We start from the raw sequence: 19303 nt of genomic DNA, 5'->3' as shown, positions 1-19303 counted from the left end.
ATCCATGCTAAGACACACAGTACAGCCTGTCTTTCTAAATGCTGTCTGGTTTTGTCTCATCGTTACAGCTCTCCCAGATGGGAAAAAACTTGAATGCTTTCAGAAAACATCATCTCATTGCCATTTCTATTTATCAGATTGTCTCCATGGAGACATGAGAGACAGATACAGAGTTACTATTAAAAAGCATACATTTATTTCCTAGAAAAAAAGCTTTATAATACTCAATGCTCTTTTTCATTTACTTGCTTTCCCTTAAAAACATGTTACTAGATCAAGCTAATGGACTTAATCCATTTGTTCCCCAATGCAAAAATGAGAAAAAGTGCATCAATTTTTTTGTCATGCTCTTTTAACTAGAAATTTATTCTTTTTTTACATTGCAGTTCCTACATTTCTTAAAACTGAACAAGGAGAAAGAGAAGAAGGGAGAGGAAAAAAATAGCAGGAGTGCCTGTTTACATCAGTATCCCCATCACACTTAAAAATAACTTCGACACCTTTACTTTATAGCATGCAAAGAAAATCATGCATTATAAAAATATTAGTATTAAGAAAAAAATTTGTTTTACTTACTTAACTTTCTCCCTCCTCTTCTCCTCTAAGTATTTTTCCCGAACATTAATGACATGAAGTAGGGAATATAAGTTATAGTCCCCTACATAGGTTCATAGGTTTATACTAGGCTATCTGCCCTAAGGCATTTATAAGCCTAGCCCAAATTTTTGTGGCTTACCACCCTTATATGAAAAAAAAATGTGCCCATTAGTTTGTTGTGCCTCTGTCCAGCAGTGACACAGAGATGATTCCTGCAAACCCCACGATCTCCCATCCACAGCTCTAGATTTCCCTCCACCCGAGTCAGCGAGGTGCTCTGCCTCACATGGACCGGGATTTTATTCCAGCATAGGGAGTCTCTGAGTGATAATTCTTCAATCTGGCAGCATATGACAGATTTTGGAGTCCTTTTATCCTTGGTGAGGAACTTTTGGGGTCTCTCCAATTGCTGCAGATGTCGGTGGAGACATCATCCCCGGGGGGGGCATTGTACTTCGATCATTGGTCTGATAAGTGAAGAGAGGGGGAACAATGACCTCACTAGATCTAAAGAAAGGCCACTGTCAACCTGGGTCCCCAGGTCCCTGATAACCTCTTCTTCTGTTAGTGGATTGCCACCAAACAATAGGGGCCAAGGGACCGACCTGTGGGACACACACTTTGACCCGCTTGGAGTCTGATATGGGTTTACATTTAAGCTGGTAAGTTTTCTACAATACCAGTGTGGGTGTGTGTGAAAGCTTGCAAGGTCAAGGTCTCATCAATGGCCTTGGTGACTGTTTTCGAGAAGTCGCTCCACCAAAAGGCATGATCTTAAGTAAAAATCCAATATTTCCAGGTTTTCTTGTTCTTTCATGTTTCACAAATGTAATGAATGCTTTGTAATCCCGCATTTTTCAATTTCCAAGTTACCGTTTTTATTCCTGTTCATCTCTATCTCCCAAAGCCTGTCTCTGCTTCATTTCCAACGTACTCTTGAGTCTTCTAGTCAACTCTTGTGCTTTTTTTCTTTTTCTCAAGCATTTTCCGTTGAAATATTGTAAAAGGTTTCACTGGCGAAATCTCTCTGTGGTCTTGTTTCACAGCTCACTTTTTGTTGGACAAACTTTTTTATTTCCTCCTTAGCATGTATTGCATCAAAAAATGATTTTGTCCCTCCAAAAAAGAATATTTTCAAGATAGCTGGGCACAGCAGTTTGAATCTCACACCTGCTTCTCAAGAGTTCCTGAATAGCAGAATAAATTTACTCCTCTTCTGCCTGGCGTACAGTGAGTAATCATTCTCCACAAACACTCTGCTGTCTCCCACTTTGAGTACATTGTCCTTCTGTCACAGTTTTGTCAAAATCAACTGTTTCTACTGGTAGGATTGCATCTTTAGTATTAAACGTCTAGGTTGCTTTCTATACACACAATGTACCCTTTCAATTAATTCCTGCTGTGGACCAGTCCAGTTGCTCATTTGTGCTTTTATAAAATTAATACAGTCTGTTCCTTCCAGCTTCTCTGGTACAGCAGAAAATCTCAGGTTCTCCCTATGTGCTCTGCCCTCTAATTCTTTTATTTTTTGAAACATCACTTTTTCAGCAGTTTCATATTCAGTCAGCCTTTTCTTCATTTCCACCTCTGATTTTTGCAGTTTTATGGCCTCATCTGAATATCTGTTTAAATCTTCTTCCATTTTTTCCAGCCTTTTGTTATCTTAGTATCTGATACATTCCATCACTGTTACATTTATTTTACTCATGTCTGTGTGCAACTGTCTTATATTTTCTTCTCGGTTACTTGAAATCATATCTACAGCTTGGACTGCTTTTTCCTGAGCAGCTACAGTGCTCTTCCCAGTCAGTACTTTTTCCTCACCTTCTGTAGCTGATTTTCTTTCAGGTCCTCTGTATTTCTTTCTTCCTGGTATCCAGGCAGTGCACTTACTAGCCAGTTACTGAAATTTACATAGAAATAACCAAAATATGGTTCTCCCATGTCAAAAGCAGATAACAGAACAGCCAAAAAGGATGTAGCTGACCTCTCAGTCTGTAGTGGCTGAAAGGACTACACCAGAGGAACCCAGAGAAGCAAATGAGTGGTCTGAGGAACACCAGCTGGCCACTACAGGTTCACTCACCATTGGCATAGGCCCTGTATGAGTCCACAGTGGCAGCAAGGACTCCTTATAGGTTCATAGGGTCATACTAGGCTATCTGCCCAAGGGCATTTATAAGCCTAGCCAGAGTTTTGTGGCTTTCGCCACCCCTTTAGTTTGGAGGATACTATGCCCATTATTTTGCTGTGCCTCTGTTGAGCAGAGACACTGAGATAATCCCTGGGGTATATCTGCGATCTCCCATCCATTGGTCAAGATTTCTCTTGAACAAAGCCAGCGAGGTGCTCTGCCTCACATGTACCGGGATTTTGTTCCACAGCATAGGGAGTCTCTGGGTGATGAATCTGTCCCTCCAGCACGTCCTGTTAATAACGGTGTCAAGGTTTAAGTCCCCCGCCCTTGTAGTTCTGAGGGATCTAGATTTTTTGAGGTGAAGCATGTTCATCAATTCTGGGTTGGACACGGCCTTGTATGTCAGGCACAGGTCACCTCTGAGCAGACGGTAAGTGACTGAGTAGAGCTGAAGTTCCTTCAGTCGGGCAGCATAGGACATATTTTTGAGACCCTTTATCCTTTTGGTGAGGAACTTTTGGGGCCTTTCCAGTTGCTGCAGGTGTCGTGTCAGATACATTCCGAATGGGGCACTGTACTCAATCATTGGCCTGATGAGTGATGAGTACAGGGGGACGATGACTTCCTTTGATCTAGATGCGAATCCCTTCATGATCAGGTGGGCAATGTAGAAGGTCTTCCTAACTACTTTGGCCACGTGAGTATAAAATGAAAGGTTACTGTCAACCTGGGTACCCAGATCCCTGATAACCTCTTCTGTGCTTAGTGGGTTGCTGCCTATATGGTAGCTAGGGGTAACCTTGTTTTTCCCGAAGGGTATGACTATGCATTTTTTGGCATTTAACTTTAGGCCATGGTTCTGGCACCAGTTTTCCGTTTCTATAAGACCCTTCTGAAGGATATCTGTGTCAGATGTGTTCTCAACTATGGCGCCCAGTTTGCAGTCATCTGCAAATTTTGTCAGCCATAATCCTCCTGTGTTTGCTTGTACTTCTGAAAAGTAGATGCCGAACAGGAGAAGGCCCAGGACTGAGCCCTGTGGGACACCACTTGTGACAGGCTTTGAGTCTGACATGGCGCCAGCAACTCTGACCCTGTGGGTTCTGTCACTTAGCCAATTTGCAACCCATCTTGTGACGTATGGGTTTACATTTAATCTGATGAGTTTTTCAATGATACCTGAGTGGGGTATTGTGTCGAAAGCCTTTGCCAGGTCGAGGTAGGCTGTGTGGACTGCCTTTCCCTCATCAATGGCCTTGGTGACTGTTTTTAAGTCCACCAGGTTTAAAAGGCATGATCTGCCCTTGACAAAGCCAAACTGGGTCGGATCCAAAGTCTGCAAGTCTCCTATGTCTTTATTTATGAGTTCCACTATGATCCTCTCCATAGCTTTGCAGATCAAGCTTGTCAAGCTGATGGGACGGTAATTTCCCGGGTCGGTGGAGGCACCTCCTTTGTGAAGTGGGACCACAGTTGCCGTACGCCACTCCTTAGGCACGTATACTGAGGTGAGGCTAAGATTAAACAGCTGCCCTAACTGCAGGTTTAATTCCTCATTGAGTTCATGGAGCACACATCCGGGGACACCATCTGGTCCCATGGATGCTGTGTTTTTTGCCTTGGAGAGAGCAGTTCTCACCTGAGCGTTTGAGATGTTTGGGGGGCTATAATTCTCTGGTATAGATATCTCACCTTTTGGGGAGGAGTTTGCACTGAACCTGTCAGCCAGTATGTTGGCAATGTCTGTAGGTTCAGTAATTTTTACATCATTTTGAACTAATTCTGAGCATATCTGGGAGTTTCCTCCCAGGTTTCTAACATAGCTAAAGAAGGCCTTATGATTGTCCTTTGAGTCCTTGGCAACTTTTCTCTCAAAATTTGCCTTGGATGATTTTATGAGAGATCTTAATTTTTTACTTATAATGATCAAGGGTGTTTTCCCTTTTAAGGATTTTGCTCTATCTTGTAGTAGCTTCCTCCTTTTGTTCTAGAGCTTGTTTATGGCTGGGGTCCACCAAACTGGACGCTTGCCTTTGGTACAAAGGGTCTTTGTTTTGTTTGGGATTGCCTGATCCATGCAGTCCTGTAGGTGCTGGTAGAAGGCATTTGTAAGTGATTCAGCGGTTTGAGTACTGGTTTCCGCAGTCTCAGGGGCCATAAAAGAGACCACACTAGCCTTTTTATCTCAGGTGGGGGCGGGATGTGGACTTCCAGTGAGATTAGTTTATGGTCTGATCTCACCAGTGAAGGATATACTTCCGGTGTTGAACATTGTGACCCCATGTTCGTGATGATGAGATCAAGTATGTTATCTCCTCTTGTGGGAATGGTGACTAGTTGTTCCATGGCATTTGAGTTTATGAACTCTAGGAACCTTTGGGCTAGATTGTTGGGGCTAGAGTAGTGATCCCAGTCTATATTCAGGTAGTTGAAATCACCTAGTATGATGGTGTTTGGAGATACATTTATCCTCTCCAGTGTTTTCAGGAAAGCTATGTGAGGTTCCTGAGATTGAGAGGGTGGCCTGTAACATGCTACAAATTGCAGAGCAGTCTTGCCTATGGTTAGTTGCACCTGGATGGTCTCCGATGCATCGTGCGTTGCCACCAACCTTGAGGTGTGGGTGTTTTTGATGAATATAGACACCCCCCCTCCTTTCTTGGTGTTGTCCGGATTTTGGGGCCAGAACGCATGATAAGAGGTAAAGCCTGTTAGTGCCGGGTTGCTCTCGGGAGCCTTGAACCAGGTTTCAGTCACAGCACAGACATCGATGTTCTCCATACTGAGAAGGGCCTCGAGTGCGTGCATCTTGAGGTTGAGACTTCTGGCATTGAGCAGCATTACCCTTAGTTTTTTTCCTTTTTTGTGTTCTAGGGTGGTAGGTTTAGAATTTGAGCCTTGCCTAAAAAAGGCACTATGGGGTGGCAAGAGCCTTTGCCAATATCCGGAAGCCCAGGGTGACAGGTGCAAGCCGTCCCTTGAAGCAGCGTGGCTTGTCCAGCATGTCATCCCAGGCAGACAGACATTGGATCCCCTTTGAATGACACCAGAGTTTAAGCCAATTATTAAAGCTGATCATCTTATCTCTGTATTGTGGCATCATTCTTGGTAAAGGTAGGATACTGATCATGGTCAGGGTCATACCTGCCTGGGCTACATAATCAGAGAGCTCCTCTATGTCTCTTTTCATGTAGTCCAAGGAGGTACGTCTCAGGTCATTCACACCAGCGTGGACAATGACAGAGTCGTACTTGTACCTGCTGTTGAGAGACCTGAGTGCTTGCGTTATGTGGCGGATTCTAGCGCCCGACAGGCAGCTTACTGTGACCTTTTCCTTGTTCAATCTGGTGAGCGGGACGTCAGTGTGTCTGACTATGGAGTCACCAATGACGAGTGTGTCTGGCATTGTGTTTGGCCTTAAGGGCTGTGACTGTTTGGCACACTGACTATGTGGTCTATGTGTTGCATGTGTTGTGTTCTGAGGTGGCAGTTGTTTGGGTGTCTGCTTTGGTGGCCTCTGCTGTTTTGGTAGATTTTTGATCAGAGCCTCCGAATATGTCTTTGTGTATTTATGTGTATGATTTGAAGTTGTGATAGTACTATGTGAGACTGGGTTTGTGGTGTGTGTGGTTACCTTCTCCTCCTGTCTGGTCTTACCAGTCCTATGTTGAGAGAGCTCAGCCTCCAGTTTGGCTATATAGTTGCATCTCTCGCATGTATTTGTGTTTTGTGGGAGAAGGAGAGGGTTGTCCGTGTACATGAGACAATTATAACATTGCCTCAATATTCCCAGATTCACCAGCTGAGCAGGAGAGGACACTAGCAACTGATCCCTCGACATGCTAGAAGGAATAGACAAGGACCTTAAAAGACTTCGGGGGATGTGGGTGATCGAATGGGGTTTTTGGCTGGCGGGGTACTATGTATAATAAAAGTGCTATATCAAGTAAAAAAGTACTTTAGGAGCAAGTGCTAGGCTTTACAGATAGAGGATATTCTACTTAGGAATCAAGTAGAGCTGAGCTTTTTAGATATAGAATACGCTGGTTAGATCAGCAGTACAGTTCAGGGAAGGCTGTTTTAAGGGAAAATTTGAAGAGTGGACTTTAGGTAGCCCAAACAGTTTAACCTTGATTAACCGCCGCTGCTCTTGTGTGCTCCTGTGGCAACTCCGCGCTAAAGCGTGCTTTATAGCAGGGGGCTGGAAAAAAACAGGAAATGACCCAAAATGGCCAATGAATTACCAGTTGCTGTCTCTAACCACTCCTCTGAGGACAAACAGGCAGCTCAGTACTCCCCACTCTCACTGGTGAGTAAAGAAACTTCCCTCTGGCCACACAAGAAAATGGAGGAACACAGGAACCAAATACAAAGCCCAGGGATCAGCAAATCTGATCACTGGAACAACTAGCTAGGAAAGTTAGGAAAGCAGAAGTATTTTTTTTTTTTACACACACAGACAGAAAATACAGTAAATGCTTGGTTTTTCGACTAAATGCTATCAAAGGCTAGTACACTTGAGTGTATTAGCCTGTTTGTTAACTTATAAGCAAAACTTTAGCTAAGAAGTGCAGTCAACAAATTAAGCTCAGAAAAACAGAGAAAACAGGTAATATAACACTAATATAAGCACAAACAGTGGTCGAAATGCACAAAAGGTCAAAAAAAGCAATATAAAATGCTTAAAAAATACTTAGAATCAAGAAAGTTGCTTTTTCTGCTCTCTGCTGCCTTAGGAACTCTGCAGGGGACAACAAGGAGCTATGCCAAGTTCTCTAATGCCAGAAAAGCCCACCAAAGCGTGCTTTATAGCAGGAGGCTGGAAAAAACAGGAAATGACCCAAAATGGCCAATGAATTACCAGTTGCTGTCTCTAACCACTCCTCTGAGGACAAACAGGCAGCTCAGTACTCCCCACTCTCACTGGTAAGTAAAGAAACTTCCCTCTGGCCACACAAGAAAATGGAGGAACACAGGAACCAAATACAAAGCCCAGGGATCAGCAAATCTGATCACTGGAACAACTAGCTAGGAAAGTTAGGAAAGCAGAAGTATTTTTTTTTGTTTTTTTTACACACACAGACAGAAAATACAGTAAATGCTTGGTTTTTCAACTAAATGCTATCAAAGGCTAGTACACTTGAGTGTATTAGCCTGTTTGTTAACTTATATTGTGCTGTTTCTTCTTTTTAGGTACAGTGAGAAAAAAGCCATCAGGAACAGAGGGAGTATCTATGCTATAGCCAAGCATGAGGTCTGAATGCTGATAAGCAGTGCCAGAATGAGTCAGTCAGAAGGAGAATTGTAAAACAAGTGTTCACAAGCAGCACACATACACATCTCCCTACATCTTTTGTGTGAAACACATAATAAAAAGCACAAAAAAAACAACTGTCAGAAATAAAGCAGTACTTCACAATATGGGCTGACAGAAAAAAAATAGGGTCTATATCAGAACATCAAAGTTTTAAAACTTTGAATGTTCTAATATTGACCCGTTTTAATTGAACGCTAAAAATAGAGAAGCTGCAGAACACCGAATTCTTTCCTAGGGAAAGAATTCGGTTGGCCAGTTCTATGGCTTCGCTATTTTCATCGCTATGGTGGAGATTTACGGGTTGGGTTCAGGTAAGTGTGCGATTGTGTGGTTGTTAGGATTAGGGCACAGGTTAGATGGGTTAGGGTTAGGGCACGGGTTAGATGGGTTAGGGTTAGGGCATGGGTTAGGTGAATTAGGTTTAGGGGCAGGTTAAGTGAGTTAGGTGAGTGTGCGATAGTGACGGACCTTAGGGTTCGGGTTAACATAAGTGGATAGATAGTAGTGTATGTATAGTTTAGTGTAGGGTTAGTTGTAGGATTATAAGTGTATGTGTGTATTGATGTTTTTTAGGTGTGCTTGTGTTTTGGAATAGCAAATTTTTTCCCAAGGAAAAAAATTGCTGTTCTGAATGTTCAATATTATGTGGTTTAGATATTTTAGGTTAGATGAAATAGCATTCGCTATTTTCATCTTTTGATAACATAATATAAATGCAAAAAATAACAGGCAAATTGTCACAAAGCACTACAAATAATAGAAACAGTTTCTGCCCATTTAAAATACTTTGCAGTCTTTAAATTCAGTCCAATACATTAAAAGTTTACATAAGCAGAACACTTTTTACATAAAAATAGCCCCCCCCCCCAAAAAAAAAGCTTTTAATAGAGCAGTCGGTCCCTGAGAGGAAACTTCCAAAACTGTGAAAAAATACTTAGTTTCTTAAAGGGGAAAACAATGATCTTAGTCACTAAATAAAATATTTTACTTTTATATTAAAATTGCAACATCTTATGTGTGGAAGGATTCCCCTTTGGGGACTTGTCTACTAGAAATGAAGCTTGTAGGCCAATTGCTAATCCTGTGAGCTGCTTTCACTTGAGGCGGCAAGAAAGTATTGAAGTTTTCTTTACTCTATTATCTCCGAGGGGCTGACCAATCAGCAGTCTGAGTGCCAGTGTGGGAGGGAGGCAGAGTCTTGTGAAGCCTGCCACAACCCATGTAGCCAAAAGGCTACTGCAGCAGTGAGAATGAGGCACATCATAATTTCAGGTGCACACACATCTGCTTTATTCATATGTGCCTCTACTGGCTGGACTGCCACTGTCTCCAGCTTCTACCAGGCTGAGGCTACAATAATCTAGAAGTTCAGTCTTCCCAGTAAAAGAGATACCTGGCCCTGTGACCATTTGTAGTATTCTATTCCCCCAAGAGGTTCCTTCAGTTTAACTGTTACTGAAATGATCTAATGGAACAAATGGTATCATAATACAGAACACAGATACAAAACAAGCTTGACAGCATATATGAAAAAAGTGCTAAGTAGCACAAGACAAGTAAGAAAGGTACCACAGATGACAGCAAAAAAGGTCAATCAAATAAAACAATGTACTCTGATATTTTTAGCACTTCAGAAAACTTATGCTATTTCAAAAGTCAGATTAGAAAAATCCTGTGTTTAAAAGATTGGGCACAAATTACCTCCTGATCGTTTACTGTCTTCCTTCATTTTCCACTTTGCAATTTCATCTTTTGTCACTTCCTGTCGTGCAACACTGCTCAGTTCATATGCATCAATCTCGTGCAGCTTTGGAAGCAGATCTTTTACCCATTCATAAAGAATAGGGCACACTGTCCGAATGTAAATTTTAGACGTTACCAAGACATCATGAAAAAGTATCCAGTCAAGCTGACTCGCTTGCTCAAAAAGCTAAAATGACAAAACAGTATATTTACTGTAGCCACTTTTACATGCACATGTTTATCTATGCTCATTTAAGATGAGTATAACTTTAAGCTACTTCAAGACCAGTTAATGAAACTGAATAACTCCTTTTGCCTTATTTTGCACAAAATGTTCTTGTCCTTCCTTCTGTGAAAAAAATGGCAGCTACACTATGCTCTTTACGTAGAACATGCATGCTTATGCTCAATGATTACACAAACGATGAAAAAAAATTGAAACAGGTTCATAGGTAGGTACTAGGTTAGCTGTCCTTGTGGGTCATTTTAAACCTAGCCAGTTCCCCTCAGAGGTAATAATCAAACCCTGTACCTTGTGTTTGTGAGGTAATTTCTAAGGTACAACCATAATAAAGGTGTGAAGGACTAGGAGCTATGGCTGAGACTTCACACCTTCCTGGAGTAACTGTTTGCCCCCCCCGAGCTTCACCCACAAGAGCAAATCTGAACAGCTGACAGTGAATATCATCACTCTCACCCTTCTAAGACAGTACTTCTATAGGTTCATAGGTAGATACTAGGCTATCTGCCCTAGGGCATTTATAAGCCTAGCCCGAGTGTATTTGGCTTTCGCCTCCCTATTAGATTAGCCTACGAAGCCTCTGTATAGTAGGTCACAGAAGGTAGCCCTTTAAGATTAGTTTACCATGCCTCTGTTGAGCAGGGACACAGAAGAGATCCCAGGGGTGAATTTGCGATTTCTCATCCACGTGTCCAGATTTCGCTTGAAGAGGGTCAGCGAGGGGCTATGTCTAACATGAATTGGTATTTTATTCCAGAGTGAGGGGAGCCTCTGGGAAATTAATCTGTCCCTCCAGCATGTCCTATTTATTTTTGTGCTGAGGTTTAAGTCCCTGGAGTGTGTAGCTCTAAGGGATTTGGATTTTTTGAGGTGGAGCATGTCCATTAATTCTGGGTTAGACATGGCTTTGTACGTCAGGCATAGATCGCCTCTGAGTAGGCGGTAAGCAACTGAGTAGAGCTGGAGTTTCTTTAGTCTAGCTGCATAGGACATCTGTTTGTAGCCCATGATCCTCTTGGTGAGGTACTTTTGGGGACTCTCCAGTTGCTGCAGGTGTTGGGTAAGGTACATCCCAAAAGGGGCATTGTATTCAATTATGGGCCTGATGAGTGACGAGTAGAGGGGCACAATGACCTCTCTTGATCTAGATGCAAACCCTTTTGTGATAAGGTGGGCTATATAGAAGGTCTTCCTAACCACTTTGGCAACGTGATTATCAAAGGAGAGATTACTATCTACGTTGGTCCCCAAATCTCTAATTACTTCTTCCATACTTAATGGATTACCACCTATGTGGTAATTTGTGGGCACTTTGTTTTTCCCAAAGGGGACGACTATGCACTTTTTAGCATTTAGCTTGAGGCCGTGGTTCTGGCACCAAGCATCCGTCTCCGTGAGACCTTTTTGGAGGATGCTTGTGTCAGCTGGAGAGTTGATTATGGCTCCCAGTTTGCAGTCTTCTGCGAACTTTGTCAGCCATAGTCCTCCCGTGTTAGCCTGAACCTCAGAGAAGTATATACCGAATAAGAGAGGTCCCAGAACTGAGCCTTGTGGGATGCCACTTGTAACTGGTTTGGATTTGGACGTGGCATCTGCGATTCTGACCATGTGGCTTCTATCCCTGAGCCAGTTTGCAACCCATCTTGTGATATAGGGGTTAATATTTAAGCTGGTAAGCTTATTTATGATGACTGAGTGGGGTATTGTGTATTGTGAAGGCTTTTGCGAGGTCCAGGTAGGCTGTGTGGACTACCTTGCCCTCATCTGTGGCTTTGGTAACTGTTTCAAAGAAATCAACTAGGTTTAAGAGGTAAGATGTGCCCTTAACAAAGCCGAATTGGGTAGGGTCCAGTGGCTGGAGGCTCCCAATGTCTTTGTTTATGAGTTCTGAATTATGCATCTGTTTTGAAAACCAAAATCAACCAGCCAAGAGGCATTTTATTAAATAACACATTTATTTCAACATAACTATTCTTATTAACATCTTTTGTGCAGTCCCCGTGCATGTTGCACTCACATATGTCTGCTAGGCTGCATCTACAATGTATGTTGCTATTAACAGTTATAAACAATAAAGAATAGGGAAAATGGTGCATACCGCCTACCTAGCTCTAAGGCGCAAACCTCCTGAACTAGGCATACATTTCATCACAACTTGCTGGATTGTCACTTGGCTTACAGATTGGATCGAAGAAGACAGGATTGATGAGACCACCTCCACCAAGAGGAAGGTTACCAGTGGAGTACCACAAGGCTAAATGCTGGGCTTACTCCTGTTTGGCATCTACTTCTCAAAGATCAAGGCTAATGTCAAGGGCCTCTGGTTCACTAAGTTTGCAGATAACTGCATATTGGGAACTATCATAAAGTCTCTCTTTGACACAAACATCCTGCAAGATGGTCCAACATAGACAAATGAGGGGTACTAAAGCCACGGATCAAAACTCATTGCAAAGAAATGCTTTACTGTGCCTCTTGGGAAAACATCTACCTAGGCAAATTACTCCACCATTAAAGATCTGGGAACATATGTAGACAGCAATCTGGCTTTTGACCAGGATGTAGTCAAGGTAATAAGAAAACCATTCTATGCCACCCAACTTATAAGTAAGGGTATGACATCCAGGTCCAAGAATGTTACAGTGCCACTCTACTCATCTGTTATCAGACCCATCGGTGAGTACAATGCCCCCTTTGGCATGTACCTGACTAGGCATATTCATCAGTTGAAACACCCACAGAGGTTCCTCACCAACAGAATCCATGGTATTAACACACCATCCTATACAGATCGCCTTAAAGCCCTGTCTGTATACTCGGTCTCCTACAGGTTAAGAGGCGATGTGTATTTGGCATCCTTAGATCCAGCCCTGATGAAGCTTTTGTACATCTGCAAAACAAGCAGCACCAGAAACACTAGATTCATGGATTTGAACTTTGCTTGCAACAAAAGTAGAACATGCTGGTGAGACAGATATGTGACTTAAAAGATCTCCATGCTCTGGAATAGTCTCCCTATCCATGTGAAGAAGAGTCTTCTCTTAACCCTATGCAAGTGTAATCTTGACCAATGGATGATAAATCACAAATTCATCTTTAGGCTGGCTCCCATGTCTCTTAAAGACAGAAGCTGACAGTAAACATTCCCTAATTAACATAATCCCCCACATAACTTTTTAGAAACCTCCTAACAAACATGCCCCCCCACCCACATTAAGGTGCAACTTATTAGGGAGACAGGCCCATGCATTACTTGTTTTAGCTTATACACCAAAGCCAAAAAGAAAAACAAGGAAACATCTACAAAATGTAATTTTAAAAGTATTTCCATAGTTTATGTAAATAAACATATGCAGACAACAGAGGACATGAGGGAACTCTTACAAATGTTTTGTCAAATGAGGCAGACAGCAATTAACTCTTTTTTCATCTGTTTTGTGTCTTCCTTTTGCCTTAGTTTGCCAATTCAAGTATATTTATATTTAACTATTCACTGCAGATCTATTTGTCATGTACACAACTTCCCATTTATGCCATTTGTTAGTCAACATTTTCCCCTATTGAAACTATCCGTTTTAAGTTCCATTTCTTGAATGTCCTTCCTCAGTTGACCTGCCTCTGATATTGTTGGCCTATCTTTTTTTTTTCCATTTTCTTGTTATTATTTTATTTGCAAGTTAATAGTAGTAAATTTAGTAGGACATGGATGTGTTTAGCCAAGAGGCATTTTAGACCATAAACTTCCTAGTCTAAAGGAGGTGACAGATGTGGAACTGATATGTGCACCACAGCTATGGATGGCAGTACTTATTTATTTAACAATTGTTTACCGGGAAAGTCCGACTTAGAACAAAGACAATTTTCAGTGGAGGCCCGGGGAGAAATGCTCCAGACGGATGGTTTTGTAACATGGGAGGAAAATGGAGCACCTGGAGGAAACCCACATGAACGCAGGGAGGACATGCTGACTCTGCAGAAAAGGCACCCCAGCGGAGAATCGAACCACAGAACCTCTTGCTGTGAGGCAACAATGCAACCGCTGAACCACTGCGCCTTCCACTCAGAATCCTGCAACTAAAGCAGACCAACAATAAGCTAAGCAGTACCCCCCCCCCACAAAAAGAAGTTATGTACTCACCATAACGTTCCATGTTTGTTGTCCAGCCAATTTCAGAACATTCCTCTCGATTCTCCAGGAGGGGGAAGGGGGGTGAGATGCAAGAATGAAGGTGAGATTATGGACAACAAACATGGAACATTATGGTAAGTACATAACGTCTTTATGTTATGTTGTCCTATCTCGTCTTCATTCTTGATGGTTGGGACAGCATCCCCAGTACCTTCTTTCTCGGGTGGCTCATGGGAATAAACTCTTCAGAATATCTTCTTTAATTCTTATAATTCTTATACATTGTTAAATGCTTCTGGCTTCAGAACAAACTTTTGTCAGAAAAGAAGGATTTGTCCTGAGAGAGAGACTCTTTTCTTTATGTGGAAAATCAGACAGGGAGGACGGATAGACAGAGCTTGAAGTTCCAAAACCCTCCTAGCAGAAGTAATGACTGTTAAAAAGATTGTCGTCCAAGGTAAAATCTTTAGTGGGCAAGAGGAGGCTGGTTCAAATGGAGCGAGAATTAAAAAAGATAACACCAAATTGAGATCCCAAGGAGGTGGTTGTTCTCTTATGGGAGGTCTTAAAAGGAATGCACCCCTCAAAAAGGCTTTGCATAATCTGTGGGACATTATATTGGATCTCATGTCTCCTATGTGGTAGTTTGAAATGGCAACTAGTTGTACTCATACCGTGGCTGCCGCTGCATCCCGATTAAAGGTTTCTGTTAAAATTCCAGGATTGCAGATATAGGGGCTGTTAAGGGGTCTATATGGTTTTTGTCAGCCCAATAAGAAAATCTCTTCCATTTACTTGCATAAAGTTTTCTAGCTGTATTCTTGTGCAATGAAACCAGAATGTGTCGCACTGCCGGGGATAGTTGTGGAGGCCCGGCTAAGATGGGAAGTGGAGTAACCAAGCTGTCAGCTTGAGGCTTTGAATAGAGGGGTGGAGCGTTCCTGACTGATGAGTCAGAAGATCCAGCACTGGGTCCAGGATCCAAGGCTCCTCCTGAAGATAGGGCCATAGAAAGGGGAACCATATCTGACAAGGCCAGTAAGGAGCAATGAGAATTAACCTGTGACTCAATGATTTGGCTTTCTGGAGAACCTTGGGTATTAATGGAAATGGGATGAAAGCTTACAGAATTACCTGGGGGCCAATCGTGAACAAGTGCATCCCTTGGTGACTCCCCCGGAGGGGAAATTAGGGTAAAGTAGCTGCTGCATTTGGAGTTGATGGATGTGGCAAAGAGGTCGCAGCAAGGCTGACCCACTTGCAAAAAATTTTATTTGCAATTTCCTGATTCAGGGTCCACTCGTGAGGCATAAGAATTGCCCTGCTTAATCTGTCCACTATCCCATTGGATTTCCCCGGGATGTGTGTTGCAGTCAGAAAACGCTGAGAAGAAATTCACCAAAAAAATCGCGAATAAAACAAAAACAAAGTACCAAGAAGAGGCAAGAAAATGAACTTAGCGTACTGTAGTTTATTGTCCGCTTTCATCCGTGACACAGAATACAAAAGCAGTGAACACACAAAAGCATTTATAACAACCTTAATTAAGCAATTAAAAAATTAATTGAACATCAATTAAAACATTTAAAGAAACAGATTCAAGTGAAAAAAGAACTAAAATCAATTGATTTGTTCACAGACAGTTCCCTATACTTTAGAAAGCATTTGACATTGATCGTGTCATTAAGACCAGGATGAACATCAGAGTTAAGTCTAATCTGCCATAATGTTTCACGCTGTTCTAATTAGTTCTTGAAATCCCCTCCTCTCAGGTCAGGTTGGGCAACCTCCAGAACAGAAAACATAAACTTTTTAAATGAAGGGCAAACAACAGAATGTTTAAATAAGGCATTGTTGTCATCCTTATGTTTAATAGCATAAATGTGCTCCCTGATGCGTATCTTTAGACTTCTACTGGTCATACCAACATAAAAACATGAACAACCAGAGCAAATGCTGATATACATAATGGTTTTCTATAACTCTCGAGACTGATATATGGTACTTCATAGATGTACCTACACATATTACATTCATGACAGCAATGCATGCCTCTTCTATCAGAAATAATATTGATATTTTGGGGGGTACTAGATTGTAAAGCCTTCTTAATGTTAAAACCATTTTTAAAAACAAAAAATGGTTTGTTTCCTAAAATCCGGAAAAGTTCAGATTGTCCCTTAATAACTCTCCAATTCTTTCTAACTATTTGTTGAATGTATTGACTGTCAACAGTCATATCTAAAGCACAGACCAATTTATGTTCAATATTGGTGATGTTAAGCAACCCCAAATTAGAATTGTCATATACTGTGTAATTCAATAATGCCTGGTATTCTGTCAAGCGCTTATTCATAATGTCATTACTACTTTTTATTAAATCACATATAGGATATCCTCTGTTAACAAACAAATCAATAATAAAATCAAATTCTCTTCTTAAAATACAATTTTTTGAAGTCAAACGACTTGCCCTAATAAACTGCCCTCGCGGAATGTTTTTAACAATATGCCTAGGGTGGTTACTGTTGTAGTGTAAATAACTATTAGTGAATGAGTCCTTACGGTAAATGCTGCTATGAAACCTATTGTCGTCTTCTTCCCACCAAAGAAGCATGTCCAAAAAATTAACTTTTAACCCTACACTACTTAAAGTAAATTTCAAATAACTGGAAAAAGCATTAATGTCAGTCACAAAATTGTTAACAGTACTAACATCTCCTTCAATGATGAATAATAAATCATCTACAAACCGACAGAAAAAGGGGATGTTGAAAGTGCTGGTGCTCCCACCAAGCCATAACCAAGTTGGTATAGGCGGTGCAGCAGCAGGCCACACTCCAAGTTGGCATAGGGCGGTGCAGCAGGCAGATGGCCACACCTCTCTTTTGTTTATAAAAGATCTTCTCAAAAAGAAAAAAATTGTTATCTAAGATTATATCAAGAAACCCACAAATGGTGGAAATGGCGTTCTTACTAAGCCCACAGTTCTTCTTAGCTAAAAAACAACGAACTGCTTCAACACCCTCACAATGGGATATGCAGGTATATAAAGAAACCACATCAATGGTGAATAGTGTGAACCTATTCACATCAAATAAATTATTCTTAACAAATCTATTGAACTTCTCCAAAAAATGCCAAGAATCCCTGATGTAAGAATCTTCATTGACCAAACAAGGTCCTAAGACAGCATCAACGATCCTCAGTAATAGAATGGGGTGATGACACGATAGGCCTAAATGGAGGATCGATTAAAGATTTGTGTGTCTTTGGAATTCCAAAGATAACACCTATCCTGGGTTCCTGCACAATGCAAAAATCATACACTTCATACCCTATATAACCTGACATCAATGCATCATATAAAAGTGAATAAATCAAACGTTGTTTATGCAAAATTTGATGAAGACTAATGTTTTCATATTCTTCGGTGTTATTCAAAATATTTAACATTTTGTTTCTATAAAGCTGTTGTTCTAATATCATAATATTACCACCTTTATCGCTTTTCATGAACCTCAGATCAGAAGTCATAGATCTGAGTTCCTTTCCTCATTATTTAAATTGTAAAAAATATTAGATCTACTTATTAACATCTCTCTAATGTCTTCTATACACAATGCTTCAAACACCTTAATGGTGTGCTGCAATGGTGGAGAAAAACTGGAAGGTTTAATTAAACTCTTTTGCATAATGGGAATGTCATTCATCAAATAAAACAGGTTTAATTTTCGTGTATACATTTTAATATCAACAATAGTTTTGCTAAAATCTGCTCTTATACTAGGTACACAATTTAAACCATATTTCAGAATGTTGGCCTCAGTATTGGAAAGCTCAAAATTAGTTAAATTAATTATACAAAATTTGTCATTAGTATTGTCTATGTCTAAAAGAAGAAGAACTGTATTTAGAGATAACATCTTTGAAATTATCAGTTATCTCATTATCACCGTCAATAGTGATAGTCTACTTTATCAGGAATGTCAACAGCATTAGAGTGGTGAACAGAGAGGCAAACGTCGCTGTTATCAGAAGGTAAAGCAACAAAATTGTTTGATGTAGAAACAATGCTGCTAAAGGTCTTTCTATTGTCACTACCCAATGGGTGCTGTTGATATCTTCTATTGATGTTGCTATTACTGTTGGTGTTAAAGTTATTGGTCTGATAATTTTTGTTAAAGTTATCATAAGCAATACCTATTATTTCAACTGAATGTTGTTCCAATTCATCCCAAATGGAGCCAAAAAAGTCATCAAAAATGTCATCCGACATCATATTTTTCAAACTGTCTTCGACATGAATGATCTCTTCCTTTAAAACATTCATCTTGGTATAGTTATTATCAATTAATCATCATTGAAAAAAGCAATTAACACTTTAAACAACGGATCGTGTGCATAAACGCCATTAGGACATTTAAAGAACCTGAGTCCTTTTGGGACAATGTCCAATTCAATGCATATAAACAAAAGAGAGGTGTGGCCATGGGCTCTGCTGCTGCACCGCCTTTTCTGTCGGTTTGTAGATGATTTATTATTCATCATTGAAGGAGATGTTAGTACTGTTAACAATTTTGTGACTGACATTAATGCTTTTTCCAGTTATTTGAAATTTACTTTAAGTAGTGTAGGGTTCGTAAGGACTCATTCACTAATAGTTATTTACACTTGACTTCAAAAATTGTATTTTAAGAAGAGAATTTGATTTTATTATTGATTTGTTTGTTAACAGAGGATATCCTATATGTGATTTAATAAAAAGTAGTAATGACATTATGAATAAGACAGAATACCAGACATTATTGAATTACACAGTATATGACAATTCTAATTTGGGGTTGCTTAACAACACCAATATTGAACATAAATTGGTCTGTGCTTTAGATATGACTGTTGACAGTCAATACATTCAACAAATGGTTAGAAAGAATTGGAGAGTTATTAAGGGACAATCTGAACTTTTCCGATTTAGGAAACAAACCATTTTTTGTTTTTAAAAATGGTTTTAACATTAAGAAGGCTTTACAATCTAGTACCCCCCAAAATATCAATATTATTTCTGATAGAAGAGGCATGCATTGCTGTCATGAATGTAATATGTGTAGGTACATCTATGAAGGACCATATATCAGT

The 19303-nt window shown here is 40.6% G+C and overlaps 1 protein-coding gene across 3 annotated transcripts in view; it reads right to left on the bottom strand.

Moving 5' to 3' along the window:
- Window positions 1-19303, bottom strand: part of DHX40 (DEAH-box helicase 40) — an 866160-nt gene that overhangs the window by 153670 nt on the left and 693187 nt on the right. For all 3 annotated transcript variants that reach the window (XM_044054528.1, XM_044054529.1, XM_044054530.1), the window contains one exon: window positions 9753-9981. In XM_044054528.1, the coding sequence (XP_043910463.1) occupies window positions 9753-9981 (229 nt within the window). The remainder of the gene's footprint in view (window positions 1-9752; window positions 9982-19303) is intronic.

The sequence above is a fragment of the Protopterus annectens genome, chromosome 13.part0 (assembly GCF_019279795.1).
Source record: "Protopterus annectens isolate FY-2018-M chromosome 13.part0, PAN1.0, whole genome shotgun sequence".
NCBI lineage: Eukaryota > Metazoa > Chordata > Ceratodontiformes > Protopteridae > Protopterus > Protopterus annectens.
Note: the sequence above shows the minus strand (reverse complement) of the source record. Positions and strands in the feature narration are given on the sequence as shown.